This window comes from Danio rerio, chromosome 6 (assembly GCF_049306965.1).
Source record: "Danio rerio strain Tuebingen ecotype United States chromosome 6, GRCz12tu, whole genome shotgun sequence".
Classification (NCBI taxonomy): Eukaryota; Metazoa; Chordata; class Actinopteri; order Cypriniformes; family Danionidae; genus Danio; species Danio rerio.
The window spans coordinates 11,712,306-11,725,653 of NC_133181.1; the positions used below are offsets into that span (position 1 = coordinate 11,712,306).

At 35.2% G+C, this 13,348-nt stretch overlaps 1 protein-coding gene across 11 annotated transcripts in view; it reads right to left on the minus strand.

Annotated features, from left to right (window-relative positions):
* The window catches only part of gpr155b (G protein-coupled receptor 155b), a 698,693-nt gene that overhangs the window by 671,873 nt on the left and 13,472 nt on the right, over window positions 1–13,348 (minus strand). For 2 of the 11 annotated variants that reach the window (XM_073953697.1, XM_073953696.1), the window contains exons 7-18: window positions 12,849–12,932; window positions 12,443–12,563; window positions 12,234–12,318; window positions 10,175–10,265; window positions 9,893–10,094; window positions 7,175–7,246; window positions 5,378–5,481; window positions 5,196–5,291; window positions 5,048–5,112; window positions 4,835–4,972; window positions 4,463–4,490; window positions 1,507–4,348 (exon numbers count right to left, since the gene is read on the minus strand). In XM_073953697.1, coding sequence (XP_073809798.1) covers window positions 4,295–4,348; window positions 4,463–4,490; window positions 4,835–4,972; window positions 5,048–5,112; window positions 5,196–5,291; window positions 5,378–5,481; window positions 7,175–7,246; window positions 9,893–10,094; window positions 10,175–10,265; window positions 12,234–12,318; window positions 12,443–12,563; window positions 12,849–12,932 — 1,140 coding nt within the window. In that variant the 3' untranslated portion in view covers window positions 1,507–4,294. Of the gene's footprint in view, window positions 1–1,506; window positions 4,491–4,834; window positions 4,973–5,047; window positions 5,113–5,195; window positions 5,292–5,377; window positions 5,482–7,174; window positions 7,247–8,417; window positions 10,095–10,174; window positions 10,266–12,233; window positions 12,354–12,442; window positions 12,564–12,848; window positions 12,933–13,348 lie in introns of those variants that run through there. The other 9 variants (XM_073953694.1, XM_073953692.1, XR_012407656.1 and 6 more) reach the window with 8 other exon arrangements.

Genomic DNA, 13,348 nt, shown 5'->3' on the forward strand with positions numbered 1-13,348 from the left:
CAATGTGTTTATTTGATCATTACATATGTAAATTAGTGTATTTTGATTTATGCTTACCCCCTGGCATGTATATTTATTGTACTGTTAAAATGTTATAATAAAAAAAATCTATTACGTATCTAGTTTTAATAACTAGGCTTTATTATGTTGGTCCCTTACATATAATTAAACATTTTCTCCACGTACCTATTTTATTTGGAATAATAAAAATATTAGATATAAAGATAAATCTCTTTTATACTTTTAGTTAGTCAGCTCTAAGATGACTGTGGAGTCCTTTTTTCATACGAAAAATATATCATTTTTTTTCCTGTTTCCCCCAAATAATATGCCAGTTTTGCTGCAATCGTTGATTGTGTTATACCTTTAGTCAAATCTGGCCCTAAAGGTTCTTTAGATTATTTTATTTTTGACAACAATACAAATTGTCTTGTTGACCAAACTCTTCTCAGTGTCAAACCAAGATATTCACTTATTTATTAATAGTTCTCGGATGTCTTTACCTGCTTGCATAGGTTTTTGGAATAATATATTTGATGACAGATTGGGAACACTTTTGGCTTCTTCAGAAAAAAAATATTTTTATCTAATAAAGTTGTTGAAGTCTCAATCAAAATCATTCATAATTGCTACCCGATAAACACCAAACTAGCTACACTTAATAACAACATTTCCCATAAATGCTCATTTTGTACTCAATATGGTGAAACGCCAAATCATTTATTTTGAGAGTGTACTTACTGCAAAGTGTTTTGGGTTTCCAAACTTCTGTAAAACTATATTAAAATACACTTATGTCACTAAAAAATCTGATTAAGAAAGTTATGTTAAGATATGAGGCAAAACGAAAGATCTTCGTTCCATCAACTGAGATTCAAATGATTTGAATAGATTTTGAATAACTTTTGTGCAATATATATATACAGATGAAGTCAGAATTATTCGCCACCTTTGAATTGTTTTTTTCTTTTTTAAATATTTCCCAAATGATGTTTAACAGGGCAAGGAAATTTTCACAATATGTCTGATAATATTTTTTCTTTTAAAGAAATTCTGATTTGTTTTATTTCGGCTAGAATAAAAGCATTTTTTTTAAATTGTTTAAACACTATTTAAGGACTAAATTATTAGCTATTTTTTTCGATGGTCTACAGAACAAATCATCGTAATCCAATAACTTGCCTAATTACTCTAACCTGCCTAGTTAACCTAATTAAACCTAGTTAAGCCTTTAAATGTCACTTTAAGCTGTATAGAAGTGTCTTGAAAAAATATCTAGTACGATATTATTTACTGTCATCATAGCAAAGATAAAATAAATCAGTTATTAGAAATGAGCCATTAAAACTATTATGTTTAGAAATGTGTTGAAAAATCTTCTCTCCGTTAAACAGAAATCGGGGGAAAAAAAATAAACAGGGGGGCTAATAATTCTGATTTTAACTGTATATCAAGGTTTTTCACTTTTAAACATTTCTAAAATAATTAAACAATCTCGCTATGTAGTTGTCTTTTAATTCAATTTATTGTGATCAGCGTTACAGAAATAAACAAAACAAAGACATGTTTCATCATTGCTCCTGCTTTCTAATGTCATTTTCACATATCTTGATATAAAGTTATGCTGTACTTTCACAGAAACATAAATATAATTACTTATAGAGATTCACACCAGCAAAACAAATTAACCGTACACAAAAAGATGAGGGAGATTTACCACATGACGGTACATAAACAGTGCTGTAGACTGAAAATAAAGTGACCCTGCTGTAAATTCCAGAGATTGTCCTGAATTTCGTCTCGGTTACCTCACACGTGATCATTTTTCGGTTTGTAAACATGACTTGTATTGCTTTGCTACAAGGCCATACAGTCTTATCATCCCGACAAGGCTCACAAGTAACACAAAGCATACCATTAAAATCCCAGTCAGACGTTTTGCAGCACTTGTGTAGACAGCAGGTGGTGAGGATGTTTCATTCACCATTTTAGTTACATTTAATTAATGTAACTATAATAATTAGTGCATATTTAGATCTCTGCAAACATATTTTCGTCCGGTCCAAAACAGAGCCCTAAAAAGGCAGCTTACAATAAAAAGCAAGCATCCATGCTCCTTTGAAACCCCAGTCATTACATGGTTCAGCATGTGCAATGCGTTCAACATCAGCAGAATATGAATTGCACATAAAATAAAACTGTATTTTTAATTCACCTCATCCACTGTCTCAAATTTAAATATGTTTTAGTTATATCAATGTATTCTGGGATATTTTCTTCTCAGAAAGTAAATGCATATCGAGAAGATCTTTCAGAAAGAAAGTGCATTTTCAAAGGATGCATGTGATGCTGCCTTAAACCTTTAGGATGCAACACAACAAGATTGCTCACCTTACAAAACAGCACATCCGTCAGATGCCTTAAAGGGTCACGAAACCCCCCTGTCTCAGCAGGATGTTTTCACACAGCTTTAATCTGAATAAGACAATAATATGTTGAAGGTGTTTACATGAGTTGCTTTTTGATTGTTCCTTTAATGATCCCGTTTTACATGTTATGACACATAATTCGATTAACACCCTTGCCTCGCTATCCACATTTCCCCCATGTAATTCATGTACTTTTGGGTGTTTCATTCTTAATTTGTCGACTTCAACTGCAGTTCGGCACTTTCAATTTCCTTGAGGAAAATTTTATGCATGCCCCGTGACAAGCGAGATATTGGATGTCAGTATGAACTGCTGGAAGAGTGTTTAAATGGAATTGATACCGCACGCCGAATTGGAGAAAAAAAAAACTCTGCATTTCTCGATAGATGCAGAGACTCAGGAGGTGCAAACAATAACATCAAACAGTCGTGTGTGTGTATAAACTATACTGTCACAAAATGCGGCGAAAATCATACGCAGCGAAAATCCTACACAACAGTAATAGTTTGATTAAGGTGTTTACTTGTTTACACTCCGAGAGCAGCATTTACAGCATATTTTTTATTCCATAATATTGTAGGGAGATTACTGTACTGTAAACTTAGCAACTAAATCATTTTGATTAAGATTTGTGTTTAAAAACTGAAAGAGTACTGCTGATGATACTAGCTTACTTTGTCTCTGATTAAACATAAAGAAATAACACTGATCACACACTTACCAAATCTGTAGAAAGGACAATCAACACCAACTGTCTTTTTTACAAGGAGACGTGCAGCAAATCTGGATTTCAACATTTCCTGATACGAAAAGCTCTTGGGTAAAAATGTTCCTTACGAACATATTTTTGTCGCATGTTAGCAGACCACTGTAATCCACAAATGTGGGCCCATACGCGATTGGTGCCCTCATCCTGAGAAAATGGAAACAAAACCTTTATAAACGCAACACATGTTTCCAAACAATTCTTCTTTCACTTGTTATAATTACGGGTGGTCTTCGAAGCTATCATTCATATTAATGAAGTTACACCTTAATTACACTAGAGTGTGCTGATTGGTTCGAACCAAGTCTTTCTCGTGCATTAAGCTGCGGTCAAACTGGACTTTTCTCCCCATAGACTTAGACCAAAAACGCAAGTTCGTACGTCAAGTTTCGTAGTTTACTGCGTTGCAAAGTTAAAGCTTGGTGAACTGTGACCTGCAAAATCGCATCATCTTGTTTGCGTGAGACCAATCAAGGATGAAAACATGACCTCTCTGGATAGAAATTTAAAATATAGACCAATCGCTCGCATTTTAAAATGTCTAATCATCTTGTTTAATCCCGCCCCTTCTTGCAGCGTCGTACGACAGAAGTTCGCAAGCTTAAACCCTAGTGTGACCGCAGCTTTAATAATGAAATCTCAAAGACGTCAGGTTATACCCACCGGTACAGACATCCAGTCTCCATGCTGGAATTTACACAAGGATCTAATCGTCGTGATTTAGCTTCAAATTTTGCTCGAAATAACGTAAAAATAACCAATTTCACTTACTAGTGACATATATATGTCCTAATAGTGTTTTTAGCAGTGTGGGACACATAAATGACTGTCAATGTCACAAAAAAAAGTGTTTTGGTGTTTCGTGACCCTTTAAATGCTGCCTCAATAGGGAACTCCCTAGGTTTGGAACAGAGCAAGGCTGTTGAATGTGCAGGTAAGGGATAAAGGGAGACGTCTGTGCTTTCTGCATGCCATGCATAGTAATTAAAAAAGTACAACACATACTGATACACAATTCAGTCTATTTAGTTCCAGCTTGGGCTTGTGTCACATCACAAATGTGGAGACACTGAGCACATCATCCCTTTATGAGCCAGCATCACAAGTAGTTTGAAGACTCGAGTGTTGTAGGATGTTCTTCTGCGACTGTGTCCTGAAAGCCAAGCCACAACTTTTACTTTAGCCACACCCACATACAAGAGGAAGCCAATGAATGCACTGCTCAAATAACAGTGACTCCTGTCAATCAAAGGAAGGATTCACCCACAGGTCTGCTGAGAGATTCAGTAGACCCCCTGAGAAAGTGAGAGAAACCATCAAGAGAGAAAAAACACAGGAAAATGTCAAACGATTTAAATGGGGTGTGTGTTTTATAAATATATATATATATATATATATATATATATATATATATATATATATATATACATACATAATTTAACAAAAAAAAAGTGTTAAGATGTGTCTTCTGAGGGACTATTCAGTTTGTTGGAGCATCTCAGCCAGTCCTTTACGAAGTGAAATCCTATATGACAGTTTATTTTAGTTGGATTTCTAAATATTTAATTTGAGCACTAAGCCTTGCAGTGTGAACGTAGCCTAAAAAACACATCAAGACATTTTGTTCCTGATTTCTCACCCTCTGTTGCGAACAATATCCTGAACGCACTGATCTTTGTGGTATCTCACAAACTGAGTGCAGGTCAGTCGAATTTCCTCAGGAACAGCAGAAGGCTCAAGGTTTTCCTCCTGACTGAAACCACACAGAGCCGCCAGCCTACAGACACACAGCACAGCTGACGAGACGATCCAAAACTGCCACTTTACAAGTCTACATTTATAACTGATTTACCTCTTTCTGAATGGAAGAATAATAAGGTGCTCATCCAAGCCAAAAATACCAAAGGAAACAAAGCCCTGGTGGAGAAAAAGTATTAGAATTATTTGAATCTTTTTTTTACAGTAGCTCTTCATATGCATCTACAATGAGACGTGTTCACCTGTCCATAATTGGCTACAGCGCAAAAAAACTGCAGCTCGAGGTAAAGTCGTCCTGGATCAGCACTGAACAACCACCACAGGCAGCTGGACAGGTTCTGAAATAAACAAATAAACAGTCCCAAATGCAAGATCAGCTGATCAACATATGCATGTGTATTTTTTACATGTGGGGTGGACATACAGCAAGCATGCTGACGATGAGCAGCAGACAGAGGAGCACATGTCGAGCAATTTGCCTCTCCTCCTGCACACGCAAAGAGCTTGATGACTCGCCCAGGACAATCCCTACAACAGAAACACTCTCTTATGTCCAATCAAGCAACACTTAATATACCGGTGAAGAGTATTTTGAGAAATGCTCCGACTCTACCTACAAAGACTCAGATGCATGTAGTACTGAATTGTGGAGTTAAACAGTTTTTCACCAATGAACCCCATTTAATGGTCCTTAAAAGTTTTTAATATCTTGATTTTTGTTTAATTTATGTACATTTATAAAGATATACTTTGTATTATATCATCTTTGCGTTACAAAAAACTAATTATAGGTGTTTGTAATGAAATGTCTATGGACAGGACAGTAAATTGGATGTTCTTCTCTTTGTTTTTCTGGTCACACTTCACAACAAGGTTCATTAGTTAATGTTAATTAATGCATTTACTAACATGAACAAACAATGAAAAATGCATTTACTACTGTATTTGTACGTGTTAGTTAACATTAGTTAATGAAAATACAGTAGTTCATTGTTAGTTCATGTTAACTCACGGTGCATTAACTAATGTTAACAAGCATAGACTTGGATGTTAATAATGCATTAGTAAATGTTCAATTATGATTAATAAATGCTGTACATGTGTTGTTCATGATTCGTTCATGTTAGTAAATGCATTAACTAATGAACCTTATTGTAAAGTGTTACCGTTTTTCTTTTATTATTTGAGCAAATAGGATTAAAAACTAAATATTCAAAGTACTCTCCCATTTGCTGCTCTATAAATGTACCCAACTCGGATCCGTTCTGTGTTCAGTATTTTTAGGGCGGGACTAAAACAATGGCTCGATAACGCAATGGAACCACCAAGCATGGCCCCACCCCTAACACTTTAATAACTACTGTATATTTGTGTGAGTGGTTTTCGAGCTCAATCATCTAAACACATCTCTTGTGCACCAGAGCTTGCGATTTTGAGGTGTCTGTCATTGCTAAGCAACCATGAGCCACATTTGCCTTAAAGGTGCTGTGAAGTGCTTCGAAATGTGCATTTTTATTTAGTGTTTGACATAATCTCAACTAAAACATGAAGAGAGGGTGGGACATAGTGTAGCTCCTCCCCTTTTTAAAAAAGCAGATAAAAACGTTTTGTTTTATCATCGCTCTGCCCGTGAGAGGGGTTGAGCTGAAGCGCATCAAATGAAAAGCAAATAAGGAAAGCCTTTTGAAAGGGGCGGGGCATGTCAGATACTAGAGAGCATTTGATTGGTTATGATTTAATGTGAAACTGTAGTATTAGCATGAGGTGCCGTGAATAAAATCACTACCCTGACTTCAGATGTTTTACCCAAAAATGAATTGTGTGAATGAAACATTTGAATCTAATCTAGAGTCACTTTTGTTTGAATTACGATTCTGAATTAAATCAGTATCGTATCTTATAAGATTAGCACAATGACACACTCAATACATATTGACCTACTCTATCCCTGAATCCATCCCTCACAGGAATCTTTCAAAATATTTTCATTTTGTTGAACAATAGAGGAAGAGTAAATTATTATGGATGCCCATGGTTAGCAGTTTCCAACATTATTTAAAATATAATATATTATATTTTGTTCAACAGAAAAATACATTCATAAAGGTTTGAAACCACCTTACAGTGAGCAAATTGTGAGTAAAGCTTCATTTTTGGGTGAACTATTCATTTAATGACTTGGTAAGTGTAAGAATAGAAACAAAAACAAAAAAAAACTCACCTGCTGAAGGCACTGGTGAGTCGTTCAGATGCCCGGCTATCATATCTGGCATGGGTTCACTGCAACAAACATCTGTAAGTTGATAGGATTGGTTACATGTTTGTAACTATTTTGAAAAATTGCAGTAAACGCTCAGCAAAGATATTGACTAAGAACTGGCACATGGTTCATCTTTAAGCACATTGAAAAAACTTATCAACATTAAAAACTGCATTTTGTACTCCAGACAGGGCCAAGCATGTTTGGAATGACACAAGGTGGAGTATATTGATGAATGTTTATTTTAAGGATAACTACAGTATTCCATAGTCATAGATATATACACTAGATATCACATACGGACCCTGAGCATGGGTCAATAGCGCCGCCACATTTGTACAGTGCTCCCAGGACAAATGTCATTCAACCGCACTAGTCAAGACAGTGTTACTACGTGAAGATGCTGGAGTTTAGCGCTGTGTACGGGTGTAATGACGAGCAAACAAAGAAAACAAAGCACAAAGGCAGAACATTTCATAGGTACGATTTAGTTTTTTACGCTTTTGTATGTAATGATCTTTTGTGCTAAACAGGTAACGTTACTGATGATAAATACACTTACTGCATTCACTATAAGGCAAAGTAGCACCAACTCACACTAAATACTAAGCTTATGGTAGTTTTGTTGAATAAACTAAGCAAACAATGTAAATGAAATATGACAACAAGATGTTGCAGTGCCAGAAACATTTCCATGCACACAAACATTTGCTCTTTGTCAGGAATGCCCGTGCAGTCACTTATCCATTAATGTAGAAAAGTAATGAAAAATCTAAATTTTCGTAATTTAAAAAAATATTTGCATAATGACCACTGGGTAAACTCCTGATCATAGATATATGCATATTTGTGTATTTCTCTGGCTCTGAATGGCCACAGTCCTCCACTGCACCTTGGTCTCGCATTCATTTTAATGGAGAGCTACCCTGTATGAAAATGGCGGCTCTATTGACGCATTTCTTCCAATTTACAACACCAACAGGGTAGGCGACATCTAATATTTATATCTATGTTCCAGAGTTAGCTGTTTTGCTGCTGCTCATTAAATATATGCAGATATTCTACTGCAATCAGTTTAAACATTTAATTTAAATCACAGTAGTATATATTTTCGTTGTACTAGTACTACATTGTTTTTAGCAATTCGTATCTTTTACATTAAAAATTTTCACTTTTTAGCAACTAGTGCTTATTCTTTAGATACTAATACCTTGTTAAAATACGAGTATTTATTAATTAGTCACATGTACCTATTAAACAGATACTAGTACTTATTCAGAACATGTCAGCCTAGGTTTACTACTGTAGATACCAGATATTTATTTTAGTAATATGTTTTTTATTAAGCTGAACAATGGCCATTATGACTGGTAGAATAAGAATTTTTACTAATAACGATTTATACTAGTTTCTAAGAACTAGTACCTAACAAATAACTATTATTATATCTTAAACCAGTGTTTCTCAACTGGTGGGGGAACATTTTCACACAGCGTGTGTGGTCAAAAAAAACAACAAATGTTAATTTTTTTACTTATTTTGCTAATACAAGACTTTTATTTTGAAATGCGCGAGTGACAACTGTACCGTTTGACATGAAAAATTTTATTTAATTATAGCAACAAATATGTTGAAGCGGGAGTTTGACACCGAATATATAAAGTGTGGATTTACATATATTGATGACAAAAAAAGGTTTAAAACCTCAGTGTGTCATATGTAGTGATGTGCGCTCACAAGAGCACTTTTAGAAACCAAGCATTTGTCGTTTTTACTTTGTAATATTTCTATAATTTGAGACATTTTGTTAAATGACAATAATAAAATATTGTTTATTTGTAAGTCTTGGTGGTTTCCTTATGATTTATCTGTCACTACTTCTGTATGTTAACAAATAAATACAAATTAATTATAATTCCTAAAATTATATTATAGTTCCTAAAAATTTGGGTCGTGGGTTGATGACAATGTAAAAATGTTGGTCCCATGGCCAAACCAGTTGAGAACCACTGTATTAAACGTATACTAGTATCTAATGAAGAAATACTAGCATACTTTTAAACGGTACTAACACTACAGAATACGCACAAATAGCATATCTAATGAACACATACTAGTACTTATTGAAGGCTCTAAAAATATAAGTACTAATAACATGACAAAAATATACTGGTGCATTTTATAGAATGCTACAACTTGCCATAAATATAAATACAGTTGAAGTGAATTTTGATTCTTTTTGTAATGTTTCCCAAATGATGTTTAAAAGAGCAAGAAATCTTTCACAGTATTTTTGATAAATATTTTTTCTTCTGAAGAAAGTCTTATTTGTTTTATTGAATTTTTTTAAAAACCATTTAAGGTAAATATTACCCCTTAAGCAATATTTTTTTGATTGTCTATAGAACAAACCATTGTTATACAATGACTTGCCTAATTAACCTAGTTAAGCCTGTAAATGTCACTTTATGCTGTATAGAAGTGTCTATAAAATATCTAGTCAAATATTATTTACTGTCATCATGGCAAAGTAAATAAATCAGTTATTATAAATCATTTTTTACAACTATTATGTTTAGAAATGTGTTGAAAATAATCTTATTTCTGTTAAACAGAAGTTGGGGGAAAATATACAGGAGGGCTAATAATTCTGACTTCATCTGTATATGCTGAATCTACCTGTGTTTGTGTGTGTTTGATCCACATCAGAAGAATTCTGGTTCTCTGTCTGGAGGTGTCTGGAATTTTCTGATGCACCTGTGATGGAGTTTTGATCTAAGGCCTGATAACTCTGCTCCTCCTGAGCCCCCCGACTCAATCCCATCAGAGACAGACCACCCAGCACAATACTGAAGCCTAAAACCACCACGGTGGACACAATCTGATTGGGTGAGATAGACAGAGGTAGAGTTAAATGTAAATTCATCATTTATGAACTTGCGAATAACTGCTACAACCTACCTGCCCACTGCCATAAAAGAAGGCGGGGTCTAAGCTGTCACTCATTCTTTGTCCGATCATAAGCAGCCCGCCCACAGTCAGAAAAGGAATTCTAAATAGTTCACACAAAGGATTGAAACACAAAAGATTATGATTTATAAACGTTCTGCTGTATAATTTTGTGTCAGTTTCAAAGCGTAATCCTCTTAAACACAACATTAGATTCATTTTCGAAAGAATTAATACACAGATATACACTACCTGATAAAAGTCTTGTCGCCAATCCAAGTTTTAAGAACAACAAATAATAACTTGAGTTCTAGTTGATCATGTGGTATCAGAATGGCTTATGTGAAAGGCAAAGGCCTCTAGATTACTCTTATTTTAGCAAAAAAAAAAAAAAAATGATCATGCCTTGAGTTTTAATTATTTCATTAAGACAGTAAGGTCTGACTTTGCTTAGACAAAAGTCTTGTCACTCAACAGAAATAATGTACAGTAAAGAATATAAAGTCATGGTGCAGTGGAAGAATTAATATTGTGTCTGACTCCCATGAGCTTGGAGGTCTGCATCCAAATCTCTGCAATGACTCAAATAACTTATTAATAAAGTCATCTGGAATGCCAAAGAAAGCTTTCTTGCAGGACTCCCAGAGCTCATCAAGAGTCTTTGTATTCGTCTTTCACCTTCATCTTATCCAAGACATGCTTAATAATTTTCATATCTGGTGATTGGGCTGGCCAATCTTGGAGCACCTTGACCTTCTTTGCTTTCAGAAACTTTCTTGTGGAGGCTGAAGTATGAGAAGGAGCGCTGTCCAGCTGAAGGATTTAGACTCTCCTGTGGTTTGGGCACTTTAATGGGCAGCACAAATGTCTTGATACCTTAGGCCTGGGGTCGGCAACCCAAAATGTTGAAAGAGCCATATTGGACCAAAAAAACAAAAAAACAAATATGTCTGGAGCCACAAAAAATGTAAAGCCTTATATAAGCCTTATAAGGAAGGAAACACATGCTGTATGTATCTATATTAGCTATATTAGCCTACTATAAAAATGACTAAATTGGCTACAAATACATAATGAGCACTACATGATTAAATAGCCACTGAAATCAGGTGGTTGGTGTTTATTTAGTTGTCATTTAAACACTTCAGCACAGCCTCTGGTCTTTCAGAGGTATTAATTCGATCATTTCTTCTTGCGGCCCATCAGAGTTCACATACCTGCATAAAAGCGCATTGAATATCGGTCACATCACAGGCAATTGAGTATGCTGGCACTGAATTAATGTCCTTGGTTTGCTGATCGGTTATGTTACCTACCATTTTAATAGCCCTTTCCTTCACTGTCTTAGCGGAGAAAGGTATGTCTTTATTTTTTTGTATTATCTTGGTTTTGTTTTTAAAGTTTGCAAATAGGTGTTCTAATATGTTGATGAATGACTCCTTCATGTAGTCACTATCTGTGAACTGTGAACAACCCTGCAGATAGAAACGTGTGTCGCAGGCTATGAGGCAAATCTTCGCTGACAGAAATGTTGAAATTAAATATTAATTCTACACACTTTGACAGCATTTGAAAACGTTAAACATGTTTGTCCTCCTATAGAAATCATATTAAAACAAAAAAATATATTAACCTCCCCCATCTTTTTCCATTTTCAAACATTTTTGAAAAAGCTCCAGGGAGCCACAAGGGCAGTGCTAAAGAGCCGCATGCGGCTCTAGAGCCATGGGTTGCTGACCCCTGCCTTAGGCTGATGATGTTGCCATTCACTCTGCAGATCTCTTGCACGCCCCCATACTGAATATAACCCAAAACTATGATTTGTTCTTCACCAAACTTGACTGATTTCTGTAAGAATCTTGGGTCCATACAGGTTCCAGTAGGTCTTCTGCAGTATTTGTGATGATTGGGATGCAGTTCAACACATGATTCATCTGAAAAAATCTACCTTCTGCCACTTTTTCATACGATCAACTAAAAGTCAAGTTATTGTTTGTTGCTCTTACAACTGGAATCGACGACAAGACTTTTGTCAGGTAGTGTATTTAAACCACATTATATACACACTCACCCCCATCCAAAGATGATGAACACAATGGGTTTCACTTTCAAGTTTTCATTTCTGCCCAGTAAAGTAAGTGAGAACGCCAAAAGACCTACAACACAATATCTACACAACTGCTAAACATCTCTACAACTCCACAACATAAACAAAATGTCTAAAATCACACAATGAAAACGACATTATCACATTATAATGACATTATGAGGATTTGTTACCGGTCCACACGTAGGTGCTGTAGAGAGATCCATAAAGTAGTGTAAAGGTGAGAATTTGGCCAAATACGCTGCCCTGCTTTAGGACAAACTTCCAAAAGAGCATCGACATACAAGCTAGGAGCTGCAGAACAGATAAAAATAAAGATCACATTTTAGTTTGATGACTTTTTAAGGGTAAAGGACTTTTTAAATAAAAAGATAAATATAGCTTAAGGGGGCTAATAATATTGACCTTGAAATATTTTTTAAAAACATTAAAAAGAGCTTTTATTCTAGCTGAAATAGAACAAATGAGACTTTCTCCAGAGGAAAAAATATTATCGGAAATGCTTTGAAAAATTCCTTCCAGTTTTTTTTTTTATTTCAACTGTGTGTAGAGAAAGAGATGTATGTATAGATTATGTACCTGTGCTAAAAACAGATTTGTGGCAAACATATGTGGCATCCTCCGAAACTTCTTACTAAGTAGCATGACAGCAAGGGTCCAAACCTACAACACACACACACACACACACACAAATATAAACACACACCCTTAAACATTTATTTATCCAGATTCTGTATCCCTCTGTTTTATGGATCAGACATTTCATTTTTTTTTTTATGTAAACCCTTTGATTTCTAAGCCTCTAAACATTCCTATGTATGTTGGTTACGCATTAAACCACATCATTCAACACTAATAGCAATCTGCAATAGACCAGAATAGAATAGAATAGAGGGCAACACGGCGGCACAATAGGTAGTGCTGTCGCCTCAAAGCAAGAAGGTCGCTGGTTCGAGCTTCGGCTGGGTCAGTTGGCGTTTCTGTGTGAAATTTGCATGTTCTCCCTGCATTCGCATGGGTTTTTTCCGGGTGCTTCGGTTTCCCCTACAGTCCAATAGAATAGAATCGAATAGAATCGA